The 14,677-nt window shown below is 41.0% G+C and overlaps 1 protein-coding gene across 3 annotated transcripts in view; it reads right to left on the minus strand.

Annotated features, from left to right (window-relative positions):
• The window catches only part of SLC29A4 (solute carrier family 29 member 4), a 601,272-nt gene that overhangs the window by 493,432 nt on the left and 93,163 nt on the right, over nucleotides 1-14,677 (minus strand). For all 3 annotated transcript variants that reach the window (XM_063934124.1, XM_063934122.1, XM_063934123.1), the window contains one exon: nucleotides 13,584-13,712. In XM_063934124.1, coding sequence (XP_063790194.1) covers nucleotides 13,584-13,712 — 129 coding nt within the window. The remainder of the gene's footprint in view (nucleotides 1-13,583; nucleotides 13,713-14,677) is intronic.

Below are 14,677 nucleotides of genomic sequence, written 5' to 3' on the forward strand. Positions count from 1 at the left end.
GTCCTTACGGAGTCCCCAGCATCCTCTAGGACGTTAGAGAGAAGAGGATTCTATTGGCAATTGAGGGGTCAGAGAAAAATGTAGCTTGTTCAACATCAAACATGAAGATGTTAGCATATGAGGGGGCTACCGCCGCCCCCATAGCACACCCAATCAATTGCAGGTAGAATGCCCCATTATAAAGAAAACATTTTTTTGTCAAAATGAATTGCAGTATCTCCACTAGGAAAGAAACAACAGGACCATAATAGGTCGTCTGGTCATTCAAAAACCGTCTTAGCGCCGTCAAACCCATATCATGAGGGATGACGGTATATAGGCTGACTACATCAATTGAAAACATGGTGACATCAGAAGATAATACTGGAAGAGCTAGTAAATTCAATAAAAGTGATGTTGTATCTAGCAAATATCTCGGATGCTTCCTTATGTATGGTTGTAATATCGCATCTAAATATACTGACAGGGGTTGTGTGAGACTGCCACGGACAGCAATTATCGGTCTACTCGGGGGATCCATAAGCGACTTGTGTATCTTTGGTATAGAATAAAACAGGGGGACCAACGGGAATGCAGGTAATAAGGCTTTACTCAATTGTTCCGAAATAGTCCCATTGTCCACCACCTGTTTAAGGATAGTAGATAATTCTCCTTTAAATAGTTTAGTGGGATCTTCTGGGAGTCGTCGATACGTCTTGGAGTCCTCCAAATGGAGAGCAACCTGTTTCTTGTAATTCACCAAGTCTTGGATCACCAAGGCACCCCCCTTGTCAGCTGGGCGGAAAATCAGATCTTTATTACTGGCCAGGTCCGCTAGGGCTGATTGTTCTGTAGAGGATAAATTATGCCGATGAGGAGGACGACTTGAGATGCTCATATGGACATCATCGTTTAATAAACACATACATGTTTTTATTGAAGGGTTGAACGATTGTGGTTCAAAAGATGATTTAGGGGCCAATTTCATCAGCTGGGCCGGCAAATCAGAAATAGCAGGAGTAGATTGATCCTGGATCTGTACGGTGGTGGGTATACTGTGTTTGCAATGGAATTCACTTAACTTCAACTGTCGGTGTAGTCTGTGTTGTTCTACACTCCATTCAAGTGGATTAAATCTGGTGGTAGGTACAAAAGATAACCCCTTGGATAAAACAGCAGGGGATAATTCATAAGTTGATAAATTAACGATTAGTGTTTCTTCGTGGTGTGTTTGTTTCCACGTCCCCTGCCTTTTGTTTTGGCCCCCACGTCTTGTGTATTTGCGCTGCCGCGGGTATAATGTACCCGCGCTGTCACCCCTAAAGGGTCCTTCTGTCCGCGGGAGGCTGTATCGGAACCACCTCTGTCAGTATCACTGGCAGATGAGTTGAATTCAGTTGAAGAGTCCATTTGTCTCCCTACTGGTCTCCTGTTACGTCTAAAGAATGGTTTTCTAGAGTCGGACCCTCTGGCAGGATAGGTCCATTGATATACAGTGTTAAGTTCATAGTCAGCGTCGACTTTGGCCTGTTTGGTCTTTTTGAACTTAATCAGGTCCCTTTTGTAGACCTGCAATTGAGAGTTAAGTTTGATATACCATTCTGTACTAGTGTCAGCAATCAGATTGGCTTTGCGTATAGCCTCAAAAGTGTCAATTTTATCTTTCATAATGGTGACCTCTCTGGTTGAAAACTCAATTATAAGGAGCATGAGATCAAAGGAACATTTGTTCACTATTGAGACCCATTTTCTGCAGAAAGCAGGGTCATGTTTCCCAATTGTAGGGCCATTACGCACACGTAGGCCCCTAGGGATCTTTTTAGCTCTGTGATAGTCACTAAGTGACAGAGCATGAAATTGGTAGTCAATTTCCCTCCTTTTGAGCCTAAGAAGCTCACGATAAACATCATCGAACGGCAAGGCTTCAGCTTGTTCATTTAAAGCACCGGAGCATAGGATAGACTCAGCTTCAGCTTCTGAATATGAGTAAGTGTCACCAATGGGATAGGACGTGGCTGCAAAGCCGCTAGTCATCTGGTCAGGTTCCAAGTCAGTCATGACAATAAAGTGCAACACAAGTGCAAAAAAATGTGTAAACAATGCAGTAATACCCACAAAACTCTAATAAAACTGTGCAAAATTTAAAACTGTCTCTGATATGAAACACAACAGGTGGTACCTGGTTAAATTGTAACAGGGGTGCCCTGATCGGAGCTCCTGCAAATGGGGAGTTCAAATGTAGACAAAGGTGGTGATCCGGCACAGCCACATATTGCGATAGTAACCCGGGTGCCCTCACAGGGGAAGAACGAATAGAAGACAGATGGTGCGGGACTCCAAGGATTTTAACGCTGACAATGAGTGAATAACAACGTTTCAATGCCTTTAATTCAAAGTGGCATTTTCGTCAGGTAACAACATACAGTACAAAGATCTTACCTTAAATACCCATACCACCCCATGTGGCGCCAAACGCCGCAACGGGACTGCACACCCGTCGGCCGCGCATAACCAATGACGTCATGACGCGCCAAAGACAGCGTCATATGACGTGTGACAGATAAACCCATAACCATGGAAACATACAACAAATCCATGCAATAACAAAACAAAACACTGCCGATGCACCTAAAGTTGGGCTGATTCCTAAGCTCATAATAGGAACATGACCTAGTGCCAGTAAGATGCTGTAATAATCCATCTGACAAAAGAAAGTACCATAACAGTAATGCAACTCATCTACTAACATTTGATTAATGATATACAATACACTGATGAGATCACAAATATAGGAGACAGCAATGTATGTGCTCAAACAGCCTCCCGCGGACAGAAGGACCCTTTAGGGGTGACCGCGCAGGTACATTATACCCGCGGCAGCGCAAATACACAAGACGTGGGGGCCAAAACAAAAGGCAGGGGATGTGAAAACAGACCACGAAGAAACACTAATCGTTAATTTATCAATTAATGAATTATCCCCTGCAGAGTCTGCTGTTTTATCCAAGGGGTTATCTTTTGTACCTACCACCAGATTTAATCCACTTGAATGGAGTGTAGAACAACACAGACTACACCGACAGTTGAAGTTGAGTGAATTTCATTGCAAACGCAGTATACCCACCACCGTACAGATCCAGGATCAATCTACTCCTGCTATTTCTGATTTGCCGAGCCAGCTGATGAAATTGGCCCCTAAATCATCTTTTGAACCACAATCGTTCAACCCTTCAATAAAAACATTTATGCGTTTATTAAACGATGATGTCCATACGAGCATCTCAAGTCGTCCTCCTCATCGGCATAATTTATCCTCTACAGAACAATCAGCCCTAGCGGACCTGGCCAGTAATAAAGATCTGATTTTCCGCCCAGCTGACAAGGGGGGTGCCTTGGTGATCCAAGACTTGGTGAATTACAAGAAACAGGTTGCTCTCCATTTGGAGGACTCCAAGACGTATCGACGACTCCCAGAAGATCCCACTAAACTATTTAAAGGAGAATTATCTACTATCCTTAAACAGGCGGTGGACAATGGGACTATTTCGGAACAATTGAGTAAAGCCTTATTACCTGCATTCCCGTTGGTCCCCCTGTTTTATTCTATACCAAAGATACACAAGTCGCTTACGGATCCCCCGGGTAGACCGATAATTGCTGCCCGTGGCAGTCTCACACAACCCCTGTCAGTATATTTAGATGCGATATTACAACCATACATAAGGAAACATCCGAGGTATTTGCTAGATACAACATCACTTTTATTGAAATTATTAGCTCTTCCAGTATTATCTTCTGATGTCACCATGTTTTCAATTGATGTAGTCAGCCTATATACCGTCATCCCTCATGATATGGGTTTGACGGCGCTAAGACGGTTTTTGAATGACCAGACGACCTATGATGGTCCTGTTGTTTCTTTCCTAGTGGAGATACAGGTTGAGTATCCCTTATCCAAAATGCTTGGGACCAGAGGTATTTTGGATATGGGATTTTTCCGTATTTTGGAATAATTGAATACAATAATGAGATATCATGGCGATGGGACCTAAATCTAAGCACAGAATGCATTTATGTTACATACACACCTTATACACACAGCCTGAAGGTAATTGTAGCTAATATTTTTTATAACTTTGTGCATTAAACAAAGTGTGTGTACATTCACACAATTCATTTATGTTCCATATACACCTTATACACACAGCCTGAAGGTAATTTAATACAATATTTTTAATAACTTTGTGTATTAAACATAGTTTGTGTACATTGAGCCATCAAAAAACAAAGGTTTCACTATCTCACTCTCACACAAAAAAAGTCCGTAATTCGGAATATTCCGTATTTCGGAATATTTGGATATGGGATACTCAACCTGTACTGCAATTCATTTTGACAAAAGAAATATTTCTTTATAATGGGGCATTCTACCTGCAATTGATTGGGTGTGCTATGGGGGCGGCGGTAGCCCCCTCATATGCTAACATCTTCATCTTTGACGTTGAACAAGCTACATTTTTCTCTGACCCCTCAATTGCCGATAGCATCCTCTTTTTTTGCCATTATATAGATGATTTGCTTATTTTTTGGCGTGGTGATAGTTGTGATTTGGTCAGACATCTTGAATTACACAACTCTAGTACTAGCCCAGTTAAATTTCCTTTTTCCTTTAGTACAACAGATATTCATTTTTTGGATGTGGCCATCTCCATTGTTGATGGCCATATTTCAACTAATCTTTATTCAAAACCTACTGACCGCAATAACTTACTTTTGGCTAACAGTTGTCACCCTGTCCCTTTAATTAAAGGGCTCCCTTACTCGCAGTTCATTCGAGTAAGGCGCATAACCTCTGATATTCAGCAAGCGGAGACCCAGATTGACATTCTATTAGAGACGTATTTGAAACGTGGGTATGACTTTGCTCAGTTACAACAAATTAAAGCTAAAATTTTAAATATTGACAGAATGTCCTTATTGCAACCCAATTCTAAACCTAAGAAGACCATTTTGCCCTGGGTTACTCAGTATACACCAGCCAGTCCTGGCATTAACAAAATAGCCAAAAGTTTATCGCCAATTATTAAATCTGATCCAGATTGTGGTCTCTCAGACACACAATTGTTATCTTGCTATCAGTGGGGACGTAATATCTGTGATGTCCTTGTTAAAGCAGACATAACTGAACCCAGCCCTGGTATTTATCGTGGTAAAACAGGTTGCATCAGATGCACTTGTGTAACCTGTAAGTATTTGATTCCAGGTGACACATTCTACCATCCGCATAATGGGAATGTGTTACATATTAAACATAGACTTACATGTAATTCAATTTTTACTGTTAACCAAATCATTTGTCCGTGTGGCCTATCTTTTATAGGCAAGACGGAACGTCCCTTTAAGGAACGGATGGCAGCACATTGCTCAGCCATCAAAGCTGCATTGTCTATGGGTAAGAGTGACCAGCTTGTCGCGAGACATTTTGGCTAGAGATAAGGGCGCACAGGCTAAAGTATAGGTAAGTATTGTTTAAGTTAGAGGCCCCCAGAGAAATATATTAATTTGGTTTCACTCTAAAGTCATCACAAAAAATGGGGGGTGCTACCACGGACACAAAGACTATAGTCACATGATTCAAAGAAGAGAGGAAAATGTCCAAAATGTGGTGCACAAAAGATACATAGTAGCTAAAATATAACTTTTATTAGTATTCCAAGTAAAAGATATGCGTAAAAAGCGAAAAATTAATTTAAAAGGGAAAGTGTAGAGGTGTCAAAAAGAATGAAAATGTGTATTAAAAAAATCGCTATATGTGAAAAGACTCCATGAAATATTTTTTCTGAAAAAATTCACGAAATAGAAGGAGAGCAAAAAATCTGTGCCCAATGTATTAATATAACGTAATGTAACATCCGATCTTGGGTACAGTGTGATCTCCAGTAAATATATCAATCAATATTAAATCTGTGGGACTTTATGGGTTTATTTTTCATATAATCTTGTTTCTTAAAATATGCCCTAATGGGTAGAATTCCCAATGTCCTCAAAAAGTGTCATGCACCTCGAGCTCTAAGCCTCACAGTTAGACTAGTTGGCTGAACATATCTATTCTATGTGAAAAATACATTAATAGGTGCTAGCGCCCACTACCAAGCCTCTTGTGAACATATCCAAATACGTGCACAGATGATTGTTCAGATGTATTAATTGTGGACCATCCACTTATAGGGCTCCAAAAATCCCTATCTCACATAAGCGGTGATATGAGTAGAAAAATCTCCCATTCAAAGTGATGTTATATCTATCTTTGTACCACTGAGATGGGGAATAATAGGTAGCTCCCAAATCTCAGGTTAAACTAATACACTGAGGGAGAGAGGTGTTGGGATATAGTAACTGTATAAATGCTCCTTGTAGATGAAGTTTCCTTATTTCAAAGGAGTGTACTATGCAAACCCCCTTATCTTGATATTGGATTGAGAAATCTTGGGATATAATGACATATGTAGTCTCACTATTTCCATACTCCGAGTGTAAAGGATTCTGGGAAATGCATATATAATTCTTACAGTATCTCTTCAACACTATCTATTTCTACCACTGTGGGGCAGCCAAGCACCAAGAATATCTAAACTGTGGGTCTAGGTGCATTCACATATGATTGATATTCACTGTATTATGACATGATTGAAACAAAAATTAAAGTAAATATAGAGTCCATTATTTTCACATAAGCTACAGCAACCTAACGCGGCGTTTCGCTATTTAGCTTCGTCAGAGGCAAGCCGATTGCCTTCCGGGTCCGCTTTTTAAACCCACTGGGATAGCGCGGCGGCCAATCATAATCCCTGCTCGTGCGGGACAGCCTATCGCCCGCCATCGCGTCACGTTTGTCCCGCCTCACTCCCTTGATTGACAGGAGTTTCACGGGGCTAGGGACTCAGTGGCGCATGAGCAGAAAGGATGGTGCGTGTCACTAAGCCTCTTACTGCTAGTCCAAAGTAATCAAATGCCGATGTACGGCGCATAAAGTCAGCTATTCGAGCAATATTCTGCTATATAGAGAGATTGTTCTTACACAAACTCGCTCCAAATGTCCCCTCTTTTAATATATCCCCTTAGTCTTTGGTTTGACTGGGCAAAAGTACGGATCTAAAGTCCGAACTCTGGGTCACGTGACCACGGCTCCCATTCTATATACGTGATTGTCTCAGACATTTTTAAGGATCACCTATCTGCTTGCTAAGATGTCTCTGTCAAGATCATTATAACTCAAGAGAATTATGAGAAATAAACACTAGTGATGGACATAATTCAGAAGTTTTATTTTTTACTTTTTACTCCCATGGACATCATTGTGCTGTCCTTTTACTGTATAATCACCACTAATCATAATAATCCTATTCATATTTGTATCAATTCCATTAGACAAAGCAAAAATATGTAAAATAATAAGTGAGTGTATGAGTATGTTGTGATTATTCCATTGCAAAAAAGTTTATACTGAAGGAAAATCGTGAGGTTAATCTTAATAATAAAATAGTGAAGGGATGGATAGTGATAGGAATAAGTGCATTGGGAAACTTATAAAACACTTGTAAATGTATTTTATGACCCTTAAGGGATATTAATGATAGGTTATTAATTGTGAATGTCACATTAATCATAAAAATGTGTTCATTAAAAAACTTAATTAGTGTATGTGATTGTGGTCTAACACTAAAACAAACAGTGTAGGTGATTGTGAAATGCCCAAATCCACGAAACACAAAAAGTGAGAAAACAGTGGGGGGAGGGGGGAGGGGGGGGGGGAGAAGAGAAAAGAGGGGAGGGGGGAAGAGAGGGACAGAAAGGGGAATAGCTAATAACAAGAGGGATATCTCTTTAATAATACATACATGTATATATATATATATATATATATATATATATAATAATAAATCCCAACGAATTGTATCTACAAGTTAAAAGATTATAATGAATATAAGTGTGAGAAAATACGTATTGGTGTTCTCATGATGGTATCGAACTAAGATGAAGTGGATTAAAATATAAAAGTGTTCTATATATCAAAAGTGAATCCATGGGTATTCTTATACAGAGATTGTTTAGAATGAGTTTGCTGTTATTTTGATTCCTAGTATTATTCCAATAGAAAAAAGGGGACAGATGATGATAGGTCCTAATTTATGCTACATACATAAATCAGAAATAAAAAAAAGATGATACTAGAGCAATCTAATAGTGGGAGAGGAGATATTCGGTCTCATCTGAGGAAAGGTATGTAACTATTTTCCTCATTAAGACCGTGAGGTGTTAATGTATTCATCAGGAAGATCAATTTTGTTTCTTGTCTAAGTAATTCTCCATCTATATCTCCCCCCCTAATGTTTAGATTAACTCTTTTCATTCCGTATGCTGTGAGAAGGTTAGGATTGTTATGATGGTACCTGAGAAAATGTCTCGCTATAGGAGTAAGGGGTCTGAGGTTACGGTGGTCCTTCTCTGCATTTCTGATGCTACCTAGATGTTCTAGTATCCTCTGTTTAAGGGGCCTTTTTGTTTTTCCTATATAGCTTAAATTGCAGGGACATTGAAGATTATAAATGATTGCTGTTGTATTACAATCAATATGTTCTTGGATGTTCCATGTCTTTCCAAATCTATCTTCATATGTATTGACATTTCTCATGGTTGAACATGCTTTACATCTTCCACAATTCGTCAAGCCTTTTTTCCTTATGGACATTTTCTTAGGGACGTGCAGGTGACTTTGTACCAGGATATCCTTGAGAGTCCTGGATCTTCTCCAGGTCATCTGGATTCTATCACCCAAAACTCTCTCTAAATCCGGATCCGTGTGTAAAATATCCAGATGTTTATGGAGAATTGTTTGAATATCTCTCCATTCGTTACAGTAAGTGCCGATAAACCTGACACTCTCCTGTTCTCCCCCTCCTGCTTTTCTGGGTTTAGGTGTTAATAGTTGATCTCTAGTATAATTCTTTGTGTCCTTGTAGGCTCTCTTAATCATTCTGTTACTATAGCCACGAGCCCTCAGTCTCTGGCTGAGTTGTTCAGATCGTAATTTACATGTTTCCTCTTCCGAGCAATTTCTCTTCATCCGAAGAAATTCTCCCTTCGGTAAGCCCTTCAATACCGCTGGGTGATGGGAACTCTTATTGTGTAAGATGCTATTAGTGGAAGTTTTTTTCCGGAAAAGATCTGTGGAAATATGACCATCTTCCTCTATGCATAGGGTGATGTCTAAGTAATTAACCTGGGTTTGGCTGGCTTCATATGTCAATCGTAAATTCAGATTATTGTGGTTCAGTCTCTCCAGGAATTCCCTGAATAACTGAATGTCGCCATCCCAGATTATCAACAGATCGTCGATATAGCGTAGCCACATAATTATGTGGTCTGTGTACCGATCATTTTCTTCTTGAAACACACATTCACGTTCCCACCACCCTAAATACAAGTTTGCATAGGTAGGGGCACAAGTAGTCCCCATTGCAGTTGCCCTTACCTGTAAATAAAAATTATTATTGCAAACAAAAAAGTTTTTGGTGAGTACGAACCGAAGTAATTCAATGAGGAAATTGTTGAGATCATCATCTTTATTTCTATTCAAGAAATACCGGACTGCCTCTATTCCAAAATCATGATGTATGCTCGTATAGAGGCTCTCTACGTCACAGGTAATGAGCCATGTGGTCTTATTGAGAAAGACATCTTGTAACTTACTGAGGACATCCGAGGTGTCTCTCACATATGAAGGTAATTCCATCACGTAGTCCCTCAAGTGTGAGTCAATAAATTTACTAGCGTTCTCCGTGAGACTCCCAATCCCGGAGACTATAGGCCTCCCAGGTGGGTCTCTTTCATTTTTATGTATCTTGGGGAGCAAATATAGTGTGGGCACTTTAGGATATTCTTTTTTCAGGAATTCAAAGTCATTCTTAGAGATGATTCCTGTGCTCCTTGCTTCTTCTATGATTCTGTTATAGATATGTAAATAATCCTTTGTGGGATTGAAAGTGAGCTGTCTATAGCAGGTTTTGTCGTTGAGCTGTCTTAAAAGTTCTTTAACATATTGTTCTCGAGGCCACAATACTATGTTGCCCCCCTTATCTGAGGGCTTTATGATGGTATCGTCCCACTTTTTCATATCTGTTAACGCTATTCTTTCCTCTTCACTGAGGTTGTGGTGGAATTGATAATTTATTTTATTGTTCTGTAATTGATCTAATTCCTTACTCACTAAGTCCATAAAGACTTTAACTTGAGGACAAATCTTTGAATCTGGAATAAATATTGATTTCTTTTTCAATAAGGGTGCTGTGGGAATCTCCAACGGTACGGGAATCTCAGTCGAAGTTGTCTGGAGTTGATCTGATGTACTAGGTGTCGGTACAGATTCCTCTCTTAATTCTTCCAAAGTGGATAGGGTTTGTAAATCGTCAGAGGTCCATCCAATAGATGTATCACTATCCGCATTTCTTATTCTGTTTGCAAAAAACTTTTTCAAAAGTAATTTCCCTGCGAGACATTTCGCTAAGGCGGCGCATAACCTTACCACGCTGAAGTATAGAATGATTGACCACATCCCACACTCCATACGTGGGGGTAACCATGGTCTTAAACTATTACAATGCGAGGCCCGTTGGATTGTCCGCCTAGGGACTTTGGCCCCCAAGGGCTTAAACGAGCACTCTGGCATTAGGATATTGGCCTCACATGGCTGATCTATATTTACGTTTTCAATTTTCATTTTTTGGCTTCAGTTTTATTTTTTAGTTTGACTTTGATTTTCTGTTATTTGATTTTTCTTTAATGACTAATTTATTACTTTAGCGCAGCTCTATTTATTTATTTTTTACTTCAGATGCGCTGAGTCAAGATATTCATACATTCAAATTTGAGCACATACATTGCTGTCTCCTATATTTGTGATCTCATCAGTGTATTGTATATCATTAATCAGATGTTAGTAGATGAGTTGCATTACTGTTATGGTACTTTCTTTTGTCAGATGGATTATTACAGCATCTTACTGGCACTAGGTCATGTTCCTATTATGAGCTTAGGAATCAGCCCAACTTTAGGTGCATCGGCAGTGTTTTGTTTTGTTATTGCATGGGTTTGTTGTATGTTTCCATGGTTATGGGTTTATCTGTCACACGTCATATGACGCTGTCTTTGGCGCGTCATGACGTCATTGGTTATGCGCGGCCGACGGGTGTGCAGTCCCGTTGCGGCGTTTGGCGCCACATGGGGTGGTATGGGTATTTAAGGTAAGATCTTTGTACTGTATGTTGTTACCTGACGAAAATGCCACTTTGAATTAAAGGCATTGAAATTATGTTATTCACTCATTGTCAGCGTTAAAATCCTTGGAGTGCCGCACCATCTGTCTTCTATTCGTTCTTCCCCTGTGAGGGCACCCGGGTTTCTATCGCAATATGTGGCTGTGCCAGACCACCACTTTTGTCTATATATGTATATATATATATATATATATATATGTATGTATATATATATACATACACATACACACACACACACACACACACACACACACACACATGGGCACACATACACATAATGCCCATTTTTCCACCACAGTTTTATTTTGTAGAATGCCGGAGCAATTTGCTTTTGTTGCCCCCCGGGCTGAAAGTTGACAGCCAGTCCTTGGGCAGAAGACCCTTGAAAAGTCTGTTCCTGTATTGAAAAGCTATTGGAGACGTACTTCACAACGTCATAAATCCTGAAGCTGTTTTACAAATATTTAAGCTGGCTGTGGCATATTAGTTTCCTAAGCCAGTTATGTTATGTAACCCATGTGCTAGATAAACTATTAGAACCTGTTTGATTAGGCTTCCACCTCATCAAACACAAGTTTTCTGGAAAAGTATATGTTCCATAACACTAGGTTTCCCCCGGGACCTCAACTTGAGCTAGTAATAATTTAGTTCAGCCCTAAGTACTACAACAGGTGTATGAAGACCATGTAAATCTCAGTCTGTACTGCTAATAGTCACTTTAGCTCATTAATTGACCACATGGGTGTAGTACTGTACACTTCTGATAACAGTCATTGTTTGTGAAAGCAGCAGGGGGCTTGACAATTATACCCCTTTCACACTACTGCTTCTACCTGGGTTATTGCCAGGTTAACCTGGGTCATGACTCCGTGAAAGGGGCCCCCCAAAAAATAATGTGTCCATGACCCAGGAATACAACCCAGCTAGCTTGCAGGGTTCTACACGGGAAGGACCAGCTTTAAGTGGCAGTGCTAACAGGTAACGCAAGTGATCTGACTCAGGTCCCATTTACAGTATATGTAGAGCCAGATTTCAGGCACTTGGAGAAAATGTCATCTACAAACTCTGGCAGAAAAGTTCCACTGCACCTGTGTACAGTATAAATGGCACAAACCAGGGAATAACTCAGGTCGGAGCAGCAGTGTGGATGGGGTCTGTCCCAGGTCTGACCCGGATTGGAACCATGTTCCAAATCCCATGACAGACCCAGGATTTTGGTGTGAAAGGGGTATGAGTTTGTTGGAAAGCTAATGCAGGGACAGTGTCTGTTTTAAAATGATGGAGGCAGTAGCTATAAAATACCAACCTACCTGTTTCCAGCATGATTTTCAAGTTTGGACTCTTTGGTATAGGAGTGCAAGAACAAAAGAGCAATCAGCCCTAAGCACTGCTCCCGTTCTTACAGTAGGTTTTACTTACTAATTTGATGACATAGTTTGAACGCATTTCCAAAGATTAATTAAACTTCTACAATTTCAATTGGCTTAATACTAACAAATTAAAATATGAAGCAACTAATTTACAAACTAACTAGGATCAATTTCTCCAAGCACTTACTGTATTCCTATTGTGGATATTATCATACCCGAAACAGTTAGCTTCCCAACGAATGGGATCCTGGCGGTAAATATGCCGACGCGGGATACTGCAGGAGGACGCAATGCCAGCATCTACATACCGACGCCGCATGGGATGCTGGTGTCACATTACCGATAGCCGGCATCCCCATCGTCCTTACAGCGGGACGCACTGGCGTCCTGCAACGGCGGTGGGGGGGGGGAGGTTAGATTTAGGCAAGAGAAGGGGGGTAGGGTTAGGGAGCAGGGATGGGTAGGTTGGGGTTATGGACTGGGGAGGGAAGGTTAGGTTTAGGCACTTAGAGAGGGAGGTTAGGGTTAGGCATCAAATGGGGAGGGTTAGGTTTAGGCAGCGTGGAAGGGAGGGTTAGGCACTAAGCTGGGAGGGTTAGGGTTAGCCACCACCGGGGAGGGTTAGGGTTATGCATCACCAAGTAAGGTTAGGGTAGGGAAAAGGTGAGGGTTAGGGGCCGTAATGGGGGGGAAGTCAGGATTATGATGGACGGGATGCCACTGTCGGTATACTGACAGCCGGTATCCTGTCCATCGGCAAATCATACTGATCCCTACCATACTGCCCAATTCAAATTCATATTCTGGTCATGGGCCTGACATTTTTGTGACCATGCAATAGTGTACTGGATACTTAAAATTGAAATTCTAAAAGCACTTATCAGCATAAAATTTAACGCACCTGGAAACTTATGGTGAAGATAGTCCACATCTGTTATGAAGCTGTTATATGGAAGAAGAAACCCAACCCCAGCAAGCAGCATTGCAAAATAAATGCCATGATATCTGTCCATTGGCTCAGGGTTTCCATCTGAATACAGAAATAATCAGAAATAAAATATAAGAATGAGACACAGTCACTTTGCATATGTCAAGATGTGCAATAGTATACAGTAGAGTGCTAATCTCATTAGGGATTCAACATTAAAAAAAAATCCTAGTCAGTGTGTGTGTGTGTGTGTATATATATATATATATATATAACCTGTATACAAACAGATGTTTTTCCTTTTCCTCATTGTTGCTGTGACACGTTAAAACGTTAAACAGCCCTTCTAGTGTCGCCTAGTCATGACGCATTTCTAGTTTCACAAAGATATACCAAAGAGAGGTAAGCAAGAACTCTCCTAAGGTGGGGCACTCAAGAAGTGTTACAATTTCTAGTTTCTCCTAGTAGTCATGAGCGCAGTTACTAACGCGAGCATCATTTTGTGCATCAGAAACAGACTCCATGAGGGTGGTATGAGGGCCCGACGTCCACAGGTGGGGGTTGTGCTTACAGCCCAACACCGTGCAGGACGTTTGGCATTTGCCAGAGAACACCAAGATTTGCAAATTCGCCACTGGCGCCCTGTGCTCTTCACAGATGAAAGCAGGTTCTCACTGAGCACATGTGACAGACGTGACAGAGTCTGGAGACGCCAAGGAGAACGTTCTGCTGCCTGCAACATCCTCCAGCATGACCGGTTTGGCAGTGGGTCAGTAATGGTGTGGGGTGGCATTTCTTTGGGGGGCCGCACAGCCCTCCATGTGCTCACCAGAGGTAGCCTGACTGCCATAAGGTACCGAGATGAGATTCTCAGACCCCTTGTGAGACCATATGCTGGTGCGGTTGGCCCTGGGTTCCTCCTAATGCAAGACAATGCTAGACCTCATGTGGCTGGAGTGTGTCAGCAGTTCCTGCAAGACGAAGGCATTGATGCTATGGACTGGCCCGCCCGTTCCCCAGACCTGAATCCAATTGAGCACATCTGGGACATCATGTCTCGCTCCATC

The sequence above is a fragment of the Pseudophryne corroboree genome, chromosome 7, assembly GCF_028390025.1.
Source record: "Pseudophryne corroboree isolate aPseCor3 chromosome 7, aPseCor3.hap2, whole genome shotgun sequence".
NCBI lineage: Eukaryota > Metazoa > Chordata > Amphibia > Anura > Myobatrachidae > Pseudophryne > Pseudophryne corroboree.